This window comes from Ammospiza caudacuta, chromosome 5 (assembly GCF_027887145.1).
Source record: "Ammospiza caudacuta isolate bAmmCau1 chromosome 5, bAmmCau1.pri, whole genome shotgun sequence".
NCBI classification, from domain to species: domain Eukaryota; kingdom Metazoa; phylum Chordata; class Aves; order Passeriformes; family Passerellidae; genus Ammospiza; species Ammospiza caudacuta.
This window is the reverse complement of record NC_080597.1, coordinates 922,318-936,887: the sequence shown is the minus strand read 5'-3', so window position 1 is coordinate 936,887 and position 14,570 is coordinate 922,318. Positions and strand designations below refer to the sequence as shown.

The 14,570-nt window shown below is 43.0% G+C and overlaps 1 protein-coding gene across 1 annotated transcript in view; it reads left to right on the top strand.

The window, feature by feature from the left end:
• Positions 1 to 14,570, top strand: part of SOX5 (SRY-box transcription factor 5) — a 314,234-nt gene that overhangs the window by 259,618 nt on the left and 40,046 nt on the right. The window contains exon 9 of the mRNA XM_058804990.1: positions 5,564 to 5,710. Coding sequence (XP_058660973.1) covers positions 5,564 to 5,710 — 147 coding nt within the window. The remainder of the gene's footprint in view (positions 1 to 5,563; positions 5,711 to 14,570) is intronic.

The window sequence follows — 14,570 nt, the reverse complement described above, 5'->3', positions numbered from 1 at the left end:
ACTAAAGGAATAAATTGTTGCCAGCTTGGTTTTTTTTTTAATATTTTAGAATATGTACAAGATTAATTACTTTCCTCGAAGGGGATGCTTTATCTGCAGCATTTCATCCAACAGGCTTTTTCCATAAGACATTATCAAATTTCCTCTCCAATTGCACTCCACATAGCCACTCTATTTCAATTAGTGTCACATGGTGTGAACATGGGATGTATGAATATGTGGGCCACTTGGGCCGTTTTCCAGCTAAAATCTCTTCACTTGTAAGGAGCAGGCAATCCCAAACACACATTTTGCAATGATGTTTTATCCCAGAGACGAACAGATCTCGTTGGTCTCTGATAGGAAGTGTCCATTGATAAGTTACTGCAGTTACATCCTGTGCAGGGATTGTCTTCTTGCTGGGGCTGGGACGGAGGAGCCACCAGGTCTGGGCTCTAATCAGGAGCTTCCTTCACCCTTCCTGTGTCACCAGGAGCTGCCAGCTGTGCCGTGGGGTGCTGCTTCTCACCTTGTAATAGTTGAGCAGGATTTGTCCCCTGGCAGATTTAAGGATTGCTTTTCAGGGAAAATTCTTCCCGTTTGAGGGTGTTAGTTTGGTGTCTTTCCCATAGGAGCTCCTGCAAATACAGAGTTGTGCTTTAGTTCAAATGTGTGTCCTACCCATCAAAGTCACACCAGTCTCTAAGAAAGCTCGGAGCTGCCATGAGTTGCACGTGCATGTTTGGCTTTGTTCACGGTTCTAGAGTCAGAGCAAGCATTGTTGGGCCTGGAGGCTGCAGTGGGTTATTCTCAGGAGCAGGGCTGCAGCCTGGAACCCTGGACATCAGAATCCTGTTCTGGGGAGCCCTGTGGTCCCTGCTTCTAGCAGTGATGTTTTTCTAACATGAGAGGGGTGGTGGTTGCTGGGGCTGTGCCTGGGTACAAGCGGAGCCTTGTTCTCTTCGTGAATGCTGCACAGTTTTTCTAATGAGAACTTGTTTTCCTCAGCGTTTCCTTCTAAGTCTCAGGACTTTTTTAAGGCTAGAGAGACTATTATGTTTTCTGGTCTGACAGAACAAGATGTAAAATATGACTGAGCACAATAAATCTTGTTCAAAGTTCACCTTCATGGAACACATCTGATCTGAAACATCACGAGTCAGAATTTCTCTAGGTAGAGAATTCCTCTACATGTCACCAATGCTCTCTCATTAGAAGCTGTACATTAATTATCTGTTAACTAGCCCAGTCCCAAATTTCTAATAATTATTATTGTTCCTTGATGTGTAATTTCCTTACCTGTCCTCTTCTCTTTGGCTGCATGCAGGGAACAGCCAGGATGGGAGTTTAAAAGGAAGCCAGCTGGGTTTTCAGGCCATGGCAAGGAGCAGGGCAGTGTTCCAATATTTAGCCTATTTTCTCCGTTCTCTGTGTGGTTCACACCCACATTTTGGGGTGAATTGGTGCAGTTTGCTGGTTTTTGGTTGGTGAATAAAGGAAACTTTAGTGCAGACAAGGTCCTTTGCCCCAGAGTTTGCACTGGGAGAGGGCAGCTCCTTGTGGGAATTGTTTGGGATTAAGGCAGGTGTGAGGTGGAGCAGCAATAACTCTCAGCTGTGCTCAGAACTGTGTGGAACAAACCAAAACAAAATAAATACCCAAATAAACCAAAATACTGTTACGTGCCTCTCAGGATCCTGAGCTCTATATGTTATTAATAACATATGTTATATGTTATTGTTGTTATTATTATTGTTATTATCTGAAATGACCCCAAAGTGGAAGCTAGCAAATTCACCTTGCAATGTGTTCTTTGGTGAGTTTTTAGAGGAGCCTGCTGTCCTTGTGTTCCAATATTATCTTTGTTTTCTGAAAATCTCCCATTGGATGCAAGCAAGGGGCACTTAGAAGCCTTTGCTGAAGTTTGGATGTACAGCTACTGTGTCCCTTTGAAATACTTGACTAACAATCTTTGAAGGAAACTCAGACAAAAATAAAATCTGGCATTTCAAATATGTAAATAAAGAACCTTTTTTTGGTAGAATATCTAGCAAGCATTGCTACCAATCACTAATGAGTGCAGCTTTAATTCTAATTTCTGTAGATTTATCTATGTTGCCAGTAATTTTAAAAACCTGTCTCACAGTAGGACGTACATCAAATGTTTGTTTTCAGTGAATTCTTTTTTCCTTTTCAACTAAAAAACCACCTGAGCAGATTCAAAATTAGGCAAAATTGCAAAATTCTTTTTGCCTTAATCTAAGTTTTCATACCTTATGGAAGCATAAATTTGAGGTAAAGAAAAATGAAATTCATGTATTCTGAGTGAGTCTCATTTTATCCCATTCCCCCCTCCCACCCCTGATTATGCAAAAAAAAAAAAACAAAACCAAAAACAAAGAGCAAGGCCATTCATGTGTATATTTTTAATGATGGGTCTCGGAATGACAAAGAAATTGAAGTGGTGGATCAGTCAACAGTTCAGACACTCAGGGGCTGTGGTTTGTAAATTCATCACTGTGGTATTGTCACTGAAAAATACTTTATCAGAAACAAATTTATTGCAGTCACTGATTCTGTTCCTGCCACCGCCTGTCTCTCTCTGTTTTGTTTTTTTTATGAACAGCTCTTAATCTCCACTGTTCACTAATAAAAATATTTTAATAAGAGATAATACTGTAATCCAAACGCCTATAGGTGCTTGAATCAACTATTGCTGCCTGTGTAATTGCTGGCACTTTGTTCAACCCTTCTGAAAATTGCTGTTAAATCTCATTCTCGTTTTCTGTATTAATAGAACAAGAATTCATTCTGAGCGTAGCCTCGGAGCAGTAATGAGCATTGTTAACGTGGAGCAGCAATGCCCAAGGGGAGGTTTCCAGAGCTGGCCTCACCTCTGGGTTTGCTGCTGGTGTGGCACAGAGTCATCCAGCCAAGAGCTCCTGCTCCATCCACAGAGTGCAGCCGAATATTTCTGCTCAATGTATTGGGAAAATCAGAAATGGTTTAGGTGCTGACCTAGGGAGAAAGGGTTTCTTTTGTTTGAAACCTTAAAAATAAAGGGGCAGCATTAAACAATTAACAATACCTCCTGCTTGTTTTAAAGTGTATCAAATTGTGCTCTTGTTCTGATGATTTTGCTTCCTTGCAGGTTTTCACAAGAGGTTAATGAGAAAAGATTAACAAAACATGCAATATTGTTATATTATTATATGTATATATATAATATATACATATTAATATTATTAGAATAGAATTGAATAGAATTGAATAGAATTGAATAGAATTGAATAGAATATATATTATTATAACTATATTGTTATATTGTTATATAATAGATGTTACTTTTTAATTGCTTTTTCAGAAGCCCAGTTCTGCCTTCTTGAATAAGCATTATGTATCTTCTAAAATTCAGAATATTACCCTTATTTATTATGTATAGCAAAAATAAACCTGGCCAAAGTGTAGTGCTTCACTGATTACAAGGGAATGCCTTGGCCACAGTAAAGCAGTCAAGGCCCTATAGATAAAAAGTCCTTAAATCCTACACAGGGTAAAAATTAAGAGGCTCAAACCCAGTGTATACCAGTGTGATAGAGAATAACATTGTTTTCCTTGCTTTTTGAGGTGTTGGTTTCATTACTGTGTAGGATATAAGCACTTTGTATCTGTAGGGTCTTGACTGCTTTATTGTGGCCAAGGCATTCCCTTGCAATCAGTGAAGCACCACAGCTTTAGGTAGGTTTATTTTTGCTATATATAATAAATAAGGGTCATATCCTGAATTTTAAAAGATACATAATACTTCAAGAAGGCAGAATTGGGCTTCTGGAAAAGCAGTTAAAAAGTAACATCTATTGTTTGTTTATAGCTAAATGATTATGGTTCCTCTCCCCTGCCCATATGCAATATTGCATGTTTTCAGATGTATTTTAGGTGATAGTTGAATATTTCTGCAGAGATTTATTGATTGTTCCAAAATCTGATGCCACTAGAGAAGCAGAGATAGAGATGTTGTTTTGTTGGAGTTCAGTTGATCCATTAAATGAATTACAAATTATTGTCATGTAGCTGTCTTTCACAGCACTTGGTCACACCTTTGCCCTTTCCTTGGGTATGGGCTGGAGATGTCCTGAAACATTTAAATATGAATAGACAAATTCAGTAATACAAAAGGTCAAAAAACAGCAAAACTTTAAGAAAAGTTCTGCATGTTGTGTATTTCCATTTTTTGAAATAGGAGCAATCTTCCTGGTTAAATAAGTTTCAGACCTTTGCAATTTCATAAACACATTTTTCATTTGAGAGCTGGGCCTGATACTGCTTTTTCTGTAGAATAGTTGGTTTGTGTGGCAGACAGAGACTTTTAAGAGAGGACTCTAACAAGAGACCTTTTATAACATTTTATTGAATGTTTGGTTTTAATTCTCAAAATAAATCAAATTGAGGTGAGATGTTGGATCTGATAACAGGAGGACAGAAGGTTTTAAAAAGCATGAATGAAGGCTTTATAGATTTTGTTTCACCCCTCCTTCCAGATTTATCCATACCACACTGTGTGTTTCATTCTCTTCAGGTGTGTCCATCCCTGAAGTGAGGGCAAAGCATACATTTGAAATTTCATATATTCCATTTTTTCACCTGGAAATAAGGCTTTGCTCTGGGCTGTTGCATGGAAAAATCCCTTCCCAGTATTTATTTCGTCTTTGCATCTATGTAAGGTTTCTTAGAGAGATGCAAAGACCAAATTTGCATCTATCTAAGGTTTCTTAGATTTAACTGGGGCTTCTAGTAGTTAATGGACAGCATTTTATTCACATATCAATACATGTGTATATTTATATTGACTCTAATGGTTCCCCACAATCCCACTGAGAGTGGACTTCTACAGTCATTACTAAATACAATTTTTGGCATTCCCTGTCCCAGACACCTTACAGCCTGGTGAAAACAGGGAAAACATGGCAAGTAAAATAAAGAAACAGGGAAAACACAGTGAGTAAAATAAAGAAACATTAAATGGAAGCACAGAACGGTCTCAGATGGCTTGATTTATTATTTTATGATATCTATTACATTAAAACTATACAAGAAGAATAGAAGAAAGGTTTTCATCAGAAGGCTGGCTAAGAATAGAATAGGAAGGAATGAATAACAAAGGTTTGTGGCTTGGCTCTGTGTCTGAGCCAGCTGAGTGTGATTGGCCATTAATTAGAAACAACCACATGAGACCAATCCCAGATGCACCTGTTGCATTCCACAGCAGCAGATAACCATTGTTTGCATTTTGTTCCTGAGGCCTCCCAGCTTCTCAGCAGGAAAAATCCTAAGGAAAGGACTTTTCATAAAAGAAGTCTGTGACTTGTCTTCAGACACACAAGTGCTAAACAAAAAATGCCCATTGGAGGGAAAATGTTTTCTGTGCCGTGGGAGAAGTTTTGGGAGGATGCTTTATTTATATTTATGTATCATAAATAAATATTATAAGTAATATTTATAATTATATATCATAAATAGCTATGATGGTTTCTGTGCTGTGTTGCTCCCCATCCCACGTTTTCCCCTGTCTGTTTCTGTCTCCCAGCAGTTGTATGCTGCCCAGCTCGCTGCCATGCAGGTGTCTCCAGGAGGAAAGATCCCTGGCATTGCTCAGGGGAGCCTTGGTGCTGCCGTGTCCCCCACCAGCATCCACACAGACAAGAGCACAACCAGCCCTCCTCCCAAGAGCAAGGTACTGTACCCGCCCTGGGCCTCTGGGGATGTCCCCCTGCAATGGGAGAATATTTGTTGTTAAAACATCTGGGAATAATTCAGCTGAGGAATGCGGGGACAGAGCAGCCCTCTGTGGGTGACGGCAGGAGCTGGGTAGAACATGTGTCCTTCCTTTTTGTTAGTGCCCTCCAGCATGCTGTCCGTGTCCTTTATCACGTCAGGAGAGATGCCCTGAGCTGACAGCAGTGTCCTGTTTGTACCCCAACAGTAAAGCAGCACGGATTAAAAATAACCAGACAAATAAATAATACCATTGTCAGCCCAGTGAGATGCATGTTCAGGGAATGAGAGACGTGGCTTGAGATCAGGAGCTGCTGTGTTGATGGATCAAGCTCTAGGTCGTCTCTTTTCTCTCTCCTCACTGCAGAGTCTCTGACTTCCTGTGGCTTTTCCTTGGCTTGGCCTCTTAGAGCAAGAAATCACCAGGCTGTGCAATACTTGATTGTAGATTTTTGGGTTTTCTAAAAAGTGTTTGGTTACCCAGTTTGTACATTTTACAAGGGGGGAATCTTGTGTGTGGCTGGCAACTTGCAGATCTCGTGCACTTTAAGTCTCAGGGTTGAATTTGCTTCTGCTGTGCAGCAGGAGAGTTTCTCAGGAGATCTCAGGGGCACAGTGTGGGTTTTGTGGCAGTTGCAGGATTCCAAGGCCTGCCATGTCTGCTGGTAACATTGGGCATAACCACTTTTGCTGGCAGCTGTCGAGATCAGCTCTGTTTTCTCCTTTGTTTTATTGCTTTTTCATAATTTCAGGAGTGCAGTGCCTTTGCCTTGCAGCTCCGTAGGAGACAAACAGAACTTATTTTTCAAAGGGGAGGGGGCAATAACCTAAAAAAGTGGGCCAGAAGGGAAGGAAGGGGGCTCCAAAAGGCTGTAGAACTGTGCAGAGTAAGTCCTGTGCTGCATGCTGTTTTCAATCTGCTGTGTGCCAGTTGGAGGCTGGGAGGGAGCGCGAGGGAAGGAGAAGGGAGAGTGCTGAGAAATGATAGAGTGGCTGTGACCTCCCAGCTCTTGCTGGAAATCCCAGACATTGATTTCACTTAGCATTCCTGCTGAGAGAGCCGGGAGTTCAGCAGGGATGAAAGAAGGAGGCTCTGTTCTAATGGTAATGGTGTGTGACAGACACATCCCTCTGTCTGTCCTCAGCAGCAGCAGCAGCGAGGTGGGAGCTGCACTCAGGGCACCTGACCTGCCTGGGCTGCTCTCAGCTCTGAACCCGGCCTGGGAGCACAGCTACTTATCATACTAAACGGCAAAGAAACCTTTCTGGAGCCCACAGCAATTAGAACAAGGCTTACACAATAGTGCAGTGGCCTAGCTCAGGAAACTGTGGCAAATCCATCACAATGGCAGAAACTCAGGCTTATGTGTTGGAGCTAAACACCTTCCTTGGTGTCTGTGTGGACCTTTCTGTGCTTTTTCAAAGCTTGTTTGTGTTCAACAGCTCTAAAAGTTTATTTTCTTTGCTGATTTTTTTATATGTAATTTTTTTCAAACTGTTGTCAGGGAATACGTCTTGAGTTTCGCAGACTTTTTTTGATTTATTCTTTTTTAATCCCCATAAGCAATTTGCTTCCTGAGGTTAGTTTGTGGTGATCTTTCTCACTCTTACTGTACAGACCTCCACAGAGGAGTAGTTAATGCCTCAGAATAGCTTTCAGTAGAAGCTGTTTACTGAATCTCTGCTTTGAGCCCACAGTTTACACTGGCACAGCTTTGGTAATACCCTCGAGTGTTTGGAGACAAGGAGACAGCCTCACCTGAGAGTGTGTCAAGCTACTGGCAAACATCTAGGTCACTTCTGAAAAGCTGTGGCATTTTCTCCTCTCGTGTGGTGTTAAAGTTAGTGTGCTGCTCTTTGCAAGGATTCTTCAAAGTCAGCCTCAGCAGCAGATGGAACAACTGTTGGCTCTAGAAACGCTGAGAAGCATCAGGGGGAGCTTGCCAAGGATCATCCTTTAAATCTAGCAAGACTTGAAAACATCCCTGAAACTCCTCTAAGACCTTGGCACCTCCTGTTCTGGCAGGGCTTTTATCAGTGGCCCAGCAGTGTTTGAGCGGGGCTGCCCTGCTCCCCTGGCAGCAGCTGTGACCCGCAGAGCCCGTCCCTTCCCTTTCGGGGAGCCTTTCAGGGCTGTGTTCTGTGTGCTGCACACGTTCTGGCAGCCCTGGTGAGGAGCTGGGCTGTGCTCCCTTCCAAGGAGGAGCAGAGCCTGCCAGCAGAGCGGAGGGAAGGAGCAGAGCTATGGAGGCTGTCCAAGGAGAGGCGCGCGCGGCCTGCGGAAACGCATTCAGCAATTTGAGCACAGCTCCTCCTGGAGTGCTCGGGGACAGCCGGGGTGCTGAGCACACCGTGCACATCCTGCCTCCTCCTCCTCAGCCCCTGAGAGGCAGCTAGCTCTGGGCTTGCCACGCTGGGCTGCATTTCCAGAGCCTGCCCCTGATGCTGTCGGTGCCCTGTGCTGCCCTGCTCCCAGGTGGAGAGGTGCAGGGAAGGACCAGGCAGAACAACTTCCAGCCCTCCTTGTGGGGCATTTCAAGCCTTGCTTGCAAGTAATTTCTTGCTTATACAGGGCCAGGCATAAGGTAAAATAGAGCAGTGTTGTGGGCACTGTGTTTATCTGAACTGTGACCCGTGCCATGCTGGTAGGCCTCCCACCTGATAGCTCCAGGCCTCAGTGCCCTCAGATCAGGTGTTTTATGCCTGCACAAAGACAGCAGCTCCAGCCTTCAGATCAGGTCCTTTACACCCTGCATGAGGACAGCAGCTCCACCTCTCAGTGCCCTCAGATCAGGTGTTTTATACCTGCAACTTCACCCCCACCTGTAAATGGTCAGGGCCCTGCTCATTCCTGCCTTTGTGTCTGTTTTTTGATGTGGCATGGGTAAATACAGCATCCAGTGCCTGCACACCATGGAAAGGGCCAATATTAAATAATAGCATAAATACAGCATCCAGTGCCTGCACACTGCAATATTCTGTCCCTTTCCATGGAACCTTTCAGGTGCAGTAGTTCTGGAGTGAGTTTGCAGTGCAGCTTGTAAATGCAGCTGAACATTCCCCCTGTTTAGTGGAGCAGAGTGTATTGTCTGTAGCATCTGCTGTAAAACAAGAGCAGTTCAGTGTGAAATGTGACAGGAGAGAATTCCTGGGCACTTCTCTTTTAACCTTGCTGTGGCCTCAGCCCTAACCCTGCTCCCACTTGTGTCTCCATCAATGACAGGAGCACACAGATTGTCCAAATCAATTTTTTTTTTTTCTATTCAAATACCTCTGGCAGTGATGCTCTGCAGCAGCACCTGGGAGTTGTGACAAGGAGAGGAAATGTGTTTCTGACAGGGCAGGAGCAGCACTGAGCAGCTGGATACACACAGTCAGATTCTCCTCAGCTGCAATATTCAGAGAAATATCGATCTGAGTCTTTAACTGAAGAGGGTGCTTTGGTTTCACATTATCTGATCACCAAAGTGAACACTTCTGATGGAATTTCCTTCGTGCCACCTACGGGCAGCAATTCCATGGCCTTTGAAAGTTCTGGTGCTTGTGCAGATGGGCCTGGAGGTGGCCCAGAAGGTTCTGGTTCTCTGCAGAAGAACTCCTTCTGTGGGGAGCTGGCTGTGGATTTTCCTATCCCAGGCAAAACTGATGGTGGGACTGCCTGGTTTTGGTAGGAAAGCTTTCTTTATAAAAATATAGTGGAAAAAAGAAAAGGAAATTCCTTTTCCTTGTTTCCTTGTCTGGAGGAAATAAGAAAAAGGCCCTAAAACAGTAAAATCTGTATCATCTCCATGATACTTCTGATTCTACTCCAGGCAAATTGTTGACTTGAACTTCATTTTCGATGGCCACCCTAAGCAGCCGTGTTAAGTGCATTTGTGTCCCTTCTTCTCATCTCTCCCTTTCACATGGTGGTGCAGAATGTGGAATTTTATCCTGGGGAAGCGTTAGTCCCCATTCTGTGCATCACTCCCTTGCCACATGACTGATGTGGAGGAGCCTGGTGGAAAGTGGACACACAGACTCCCTGTGCCCTCAGAGCTGCTATTTTTGAACGTGCTAATGGAAACCATCTAATTTAAATTGATAAAATGCCTGTGTACAGGTGATTGTGTTGCAGGGGTGCAAATTCTTCTCCCTGAAGAGCAGAGAAGAGGAACCTGTGTGGAGCTAACCCACAGCTCAATTAGGCCCCATGTACTGATGGCACTCCTTGTCCTGTTCAGTGGCTGGAGAGCTCAGAGCTGCTGAATGCCTGAATGCCAAGCAGCAGGAAATTCAGGCATTTCTAAAATACTTCAGTACTTTACAGCTAAGGACAGCAGTTCTCACCAAAGCGATGCTAGACACAGCATCCCTGATAAAACACTGGGCTATATTTACACAACTTTTATCTCCAGCACTTGCAAGCTCTTCTATGTTTGAGAGTTTCCAGGCTGGACACAATTCTTCATATGCCACTGATTTAAAACAAAAAAAAAATAAAAATCCTTTCTAAATTAATCTATTAATCTTTTCAGCACCGGAATAACAATTAGCACCAGAATATTATACATCAGTACATCCAAAACATTCCCAGTGATTGCATTTCCCAATCCCCCTGCCAGAGCATCAAACAGGTCAGAAATAGCTGTGAGATAATCAAGAGAAAGTTTACACACAGAGGCAGTGATGAGCAGGGAGCTGTGTGCTCATCTGTGCTGTGCTCCTTTCTCCTGTCTCCCTGCCTATCTTGTAGGTAATAATCTCCTTACCTGGGAGCCTTTCTCCTTTGCTGCCCGTGCTTTTGATCCTAAATAGTCAAATGGGGAGCTGGTGACAGAATCTTTGAAGTTGTTTTCCTCTCCCTTGCTCCCCTGCCTGTGCATCTGACATGCAGGCCCATAAACAATGACTTTTTAAACCATTTGCTGGAGCACAGGGAAATGATGAGTATTAATGGAACTTCTTAAGGTGCATTTCTGAAATAGCAAATGGGCTCCAGACAATACAAGCAATGTTAATAGCAGCATCTAAACAGCAGCAGGGCCTTGCACAGCATTCTGCTGCCTAACAGCCCTCCTCACTTTCCTAAAAATAAATCTGATATGTGGAGGGGCTGCTAGGATGCTTTTTCAGATGAGCTGTCCACAGCTCCTCTTCCCTGATCCCTGCCAGCCAATTAACCCTTGTCAGGCTCAGCTGGCACTCCTTACAGTGAAAACTGAGAGTAAAATACAACAAAAAGGGGAAAAACCCTCCAAAATCTCTGCTGGCAAAGCAGAAGTGAGATACCCAGCTATCAATCAAGACTGCTTTATTCCTGAGAGAGAGGTCCTCAAAGCCACTCAGGGAGGAGCAGAGGGGTAAAGCAAGGGGTAAAAACCAGGCACTGTGTCCTTTCTCTGCTGTTCTTGGCTGTTAATGCCTTCTGAACCTGGTGTAAATAAATAAAACTGGTGGGGAGGGCAGCAGGCAGTAGCTCTAATCAGTTTTGTATCAGTGAACCCCATTCAGGTTACTCAGAAATACCTGAGCATTAATTCTCAGAAGCTTTCCTGACAGAGCTGCCCTTCTTCTGTCAGTTGGAACTAAGAAATGAGAAAGAGCAAGAGGAGACTGCATTGGTCCCAAATAAGAAAACAGTGTCACAGAGTCAAGGGTTTTTAATGCCACTGAGAGAGCTGTTGAGCTGGTGGTGCCAGTTGTCCACAAAGTCCTAAAAATAGCATTAAAGGGCTTTAGGAGAGCGTGCAATCTGGAGCTGCATAACGCAACAGAGAAAAAAAATTTATTTTTCTGGTTGCAGTGGTTTTTGCTGATGCTCCTTGCATTTGGGCAGCCTTGGTCTCTGGGGAGAGTTAAAAAATATAAAGAATATTTAGCAGAAGGTCTTTATGCTGAAGAAGGGGAACCTGCCATGAGAAGAAATACATGAAGTTCATTCTTCACTGTGGGCTGCTGAGTGTGGCAGCCCTGAAGAGATGGGGAGCCAATGTTAGCTCTAAGTTAAATACAGGTAACAAACCAGGGAGTTATGCCAATATCAGATCAATGCATCGTTTCCTTCAGAATGGGAAATTCTTGTTAGAGGTCATCCTTTATCCCAGGGATTTTTTAGCCATCCTTTATTCCAGAGGTTTGGTTTTCAGCCTCTGGGCTGTTAAGAGTCTCGGGAACATGGGATGTGTTTATCCAGGAGCACAGGTGATGGCAGTGCAGCAATGTCCCTGTCTCATGGACTGGGGGGAGCTTGGAACCAAGCAGAGAACTCTCACTCTCCCAGGTGATTCCAGAATGGAACCAGGTACTTCAGGTCCTGGGAAATTCCATCTTAAAAGGGAATTAACTCTTAATTCCCTTTTGCAGCTCCAGACCAAGTGTTTGAGCATTTCCCTGTGTGTCAATGGCCAGAGAAAGGCTGTGTTGGCAGCTGTGTGTAGTGGCAGCAGCAGAGCCACCTTTTATCAAATGTACAGCTCCTTTTCAGCCCAGGAAGGGAATTTCTGAGGTGGAGGAATGAAGTCCCGGTGTGATCAGCCTGACAGGAACTGCTTGTTTTGTCTGCACAAGGGTTTGCATCCACGCTGCATGCTGGATTTGACGTGAGCTCCTCTTGACGTGCTCTGACAGAATGCAGCTCAAAGGAGCAGCAGGGAAATCCCTTGTGCAGGAAGGGCTCCTGAGTGATAATCACCTAACAAGGCAGCTCCAAAAATATTTTAATCTGAAACATTTTTATCTCTAATCCCTGGTAGCTGTGGGTATCTGAAGAGAAGCAAAATTTAGCAGCAGAGTGGAAAAATCAGTTTTCTTCTCAAATTCAACAAGACAATTTAATTTTGGATTAGTATTAACTGTAGATTTACATGAAATGCTTGGCAACTTTTCACTCAGGTTTCTCAGAACTACACATGTGTTGTGCAGAATGCAGTTTGAGCTGTTCAGTGTAAAATGAGCTGTTGCAAAAGAGGGATTCAGAGACACTGTGTGGAAAGCATCACTTTAGAGTACACATATTTTCCAAAGCAGTGTGGCTTCGTGTTCTGGTTTTATAATGGAGCCTCCTTAAGGTCCAAGGTGCTGAAGTCTTGTGAGTGTGTAAGAATCTCATTTAAACAAAAATCTTCATGTTGTCATGCGTGAAACTTAGAGATTGGTATAAATGTATCTCAAAGGCTTAGGAAGAAGCTAAGAAAATTAATCTGTGAGTTACTTTTTTATTAAAGTGGGATTAATTTTGAGTCTCAAACGATAGAAGATATCATCTTGACAATTCTGCTAAGACATAAATACCTCACAGCAGAACTAGACTTTCTGGTGTAGAATCTCCCAGTAAAAGTGGCTCAGTAGTACCCAGAGAGAAAATTCAGGGAGTATCCAAAGAACATCAGAGGCTGATGAGACAGGATCTACCATATGAAACTGGTTTAAAATTTCACTCTTGGCCACATGTCCTCATCCATTAATGCTGTCAGTGTGGATTCCAATGTGAACCTTTTGTGTAATGAATGAGTTCAGTTTCTGTTTGCTACATTTTTCCTTGCTGCTTGTAAAGCAAAGATAAGCTATTGCCAGAACTGCTAAAACAAAACAAAACAAAAAAATTAAGAAAAAAGTGTTTGATAAGAGATTTCTGAGTAACTTGGAGTGGAAGGCCATGTCTGTGATGGGAGCAGTGCACAGAAAGTTTTTCAATTTAGAGTTGCGATGTTACAAAAGTATTTTAATTTTTGAGGTATTTCATAAGTAAAGCAGCTTTAATTGAGTGTACAATTAGGAGAAGACATATGCATGTAGCAATCCTGGAGAGTGTTTTCACATGTTTCTTGTGAATTTCTTTCTTTGCAAAGGTGGCTCTCTCAGGGAGAGCAGTCATTCCAGGTCACTGATTATTTTTATCTTTAGCCATGCTAGGAGCTGTATAGGCTCCAGGTTACAGCTGTAAGTTAATATATTTTGAATTGAGCTTGTTGGTTGCCTCAGTCAATCTTGAGCTCTGCTAATCTAAAATCTTTCCTTTTTTCTGCTTTGCTTGCAGATCAGAGTGACCCCTTTTTGTGCTTATTTCCAATACTCTTAGTCTTCTCTGAAATTATCTTCTTTCCTTTTCTGGGTACTCTCCTCCTAGTTTCAGATGTCCACAGGAAATAGAGTCTGCAATTAAAACACTGAAATTGATTAATTTATCTCTATTTGCTTATTATTTGTAATTTGTATTAATTATATCTCATTTGTATAAATGAGTGGATAGTCTGTACCTTCTACATTCTCTGTAAAGGCGCAGACCAAATCTGGGGTGAGGAAAGTTCAGCACATGCACACAGACAGGCCTTGTGCACACTGACACACAGATGAGTGCTGAGGTTAAAAATCTCCCATTTGCACAGCTCTCAGCAGCGGGACATCAGGAATCTCAGATGGATGTGGTGTGTCCTGCTCCCGCCTTTCCTGTGATGGGGATGGTTCAGTGAGGCTGGAAGGATTCCCATGGTGATCTTTGGGACTCCCTTTGCGAACCCCTCTGGGCCCAGGCAGAGCCAATAATGCTGTGTAAATTCGTGTCATTACTGGTGGGCAGATAAAATTATCTTGTGCTTTCCAAGTGCCCCAGTGTCTTGTCTGGAGGTAATTAACTGGTGACATACACATTGAGTCAGTGCTCTAGGATTTGTGCCCAGAATAAGTCACAGAAACACAGCAGCTTTAGCATAGGAGAAAAGGGTGAAGGGGGCTTTTTTTCTTTTTTTTTTTCTTCTGGATAAGATATGAAAACTGCCCAGAGCTGGCCCTGTTCACAAAAAGCAAATCAGTCTCTTAGAATTCTTTTTTTTAAGATGTCA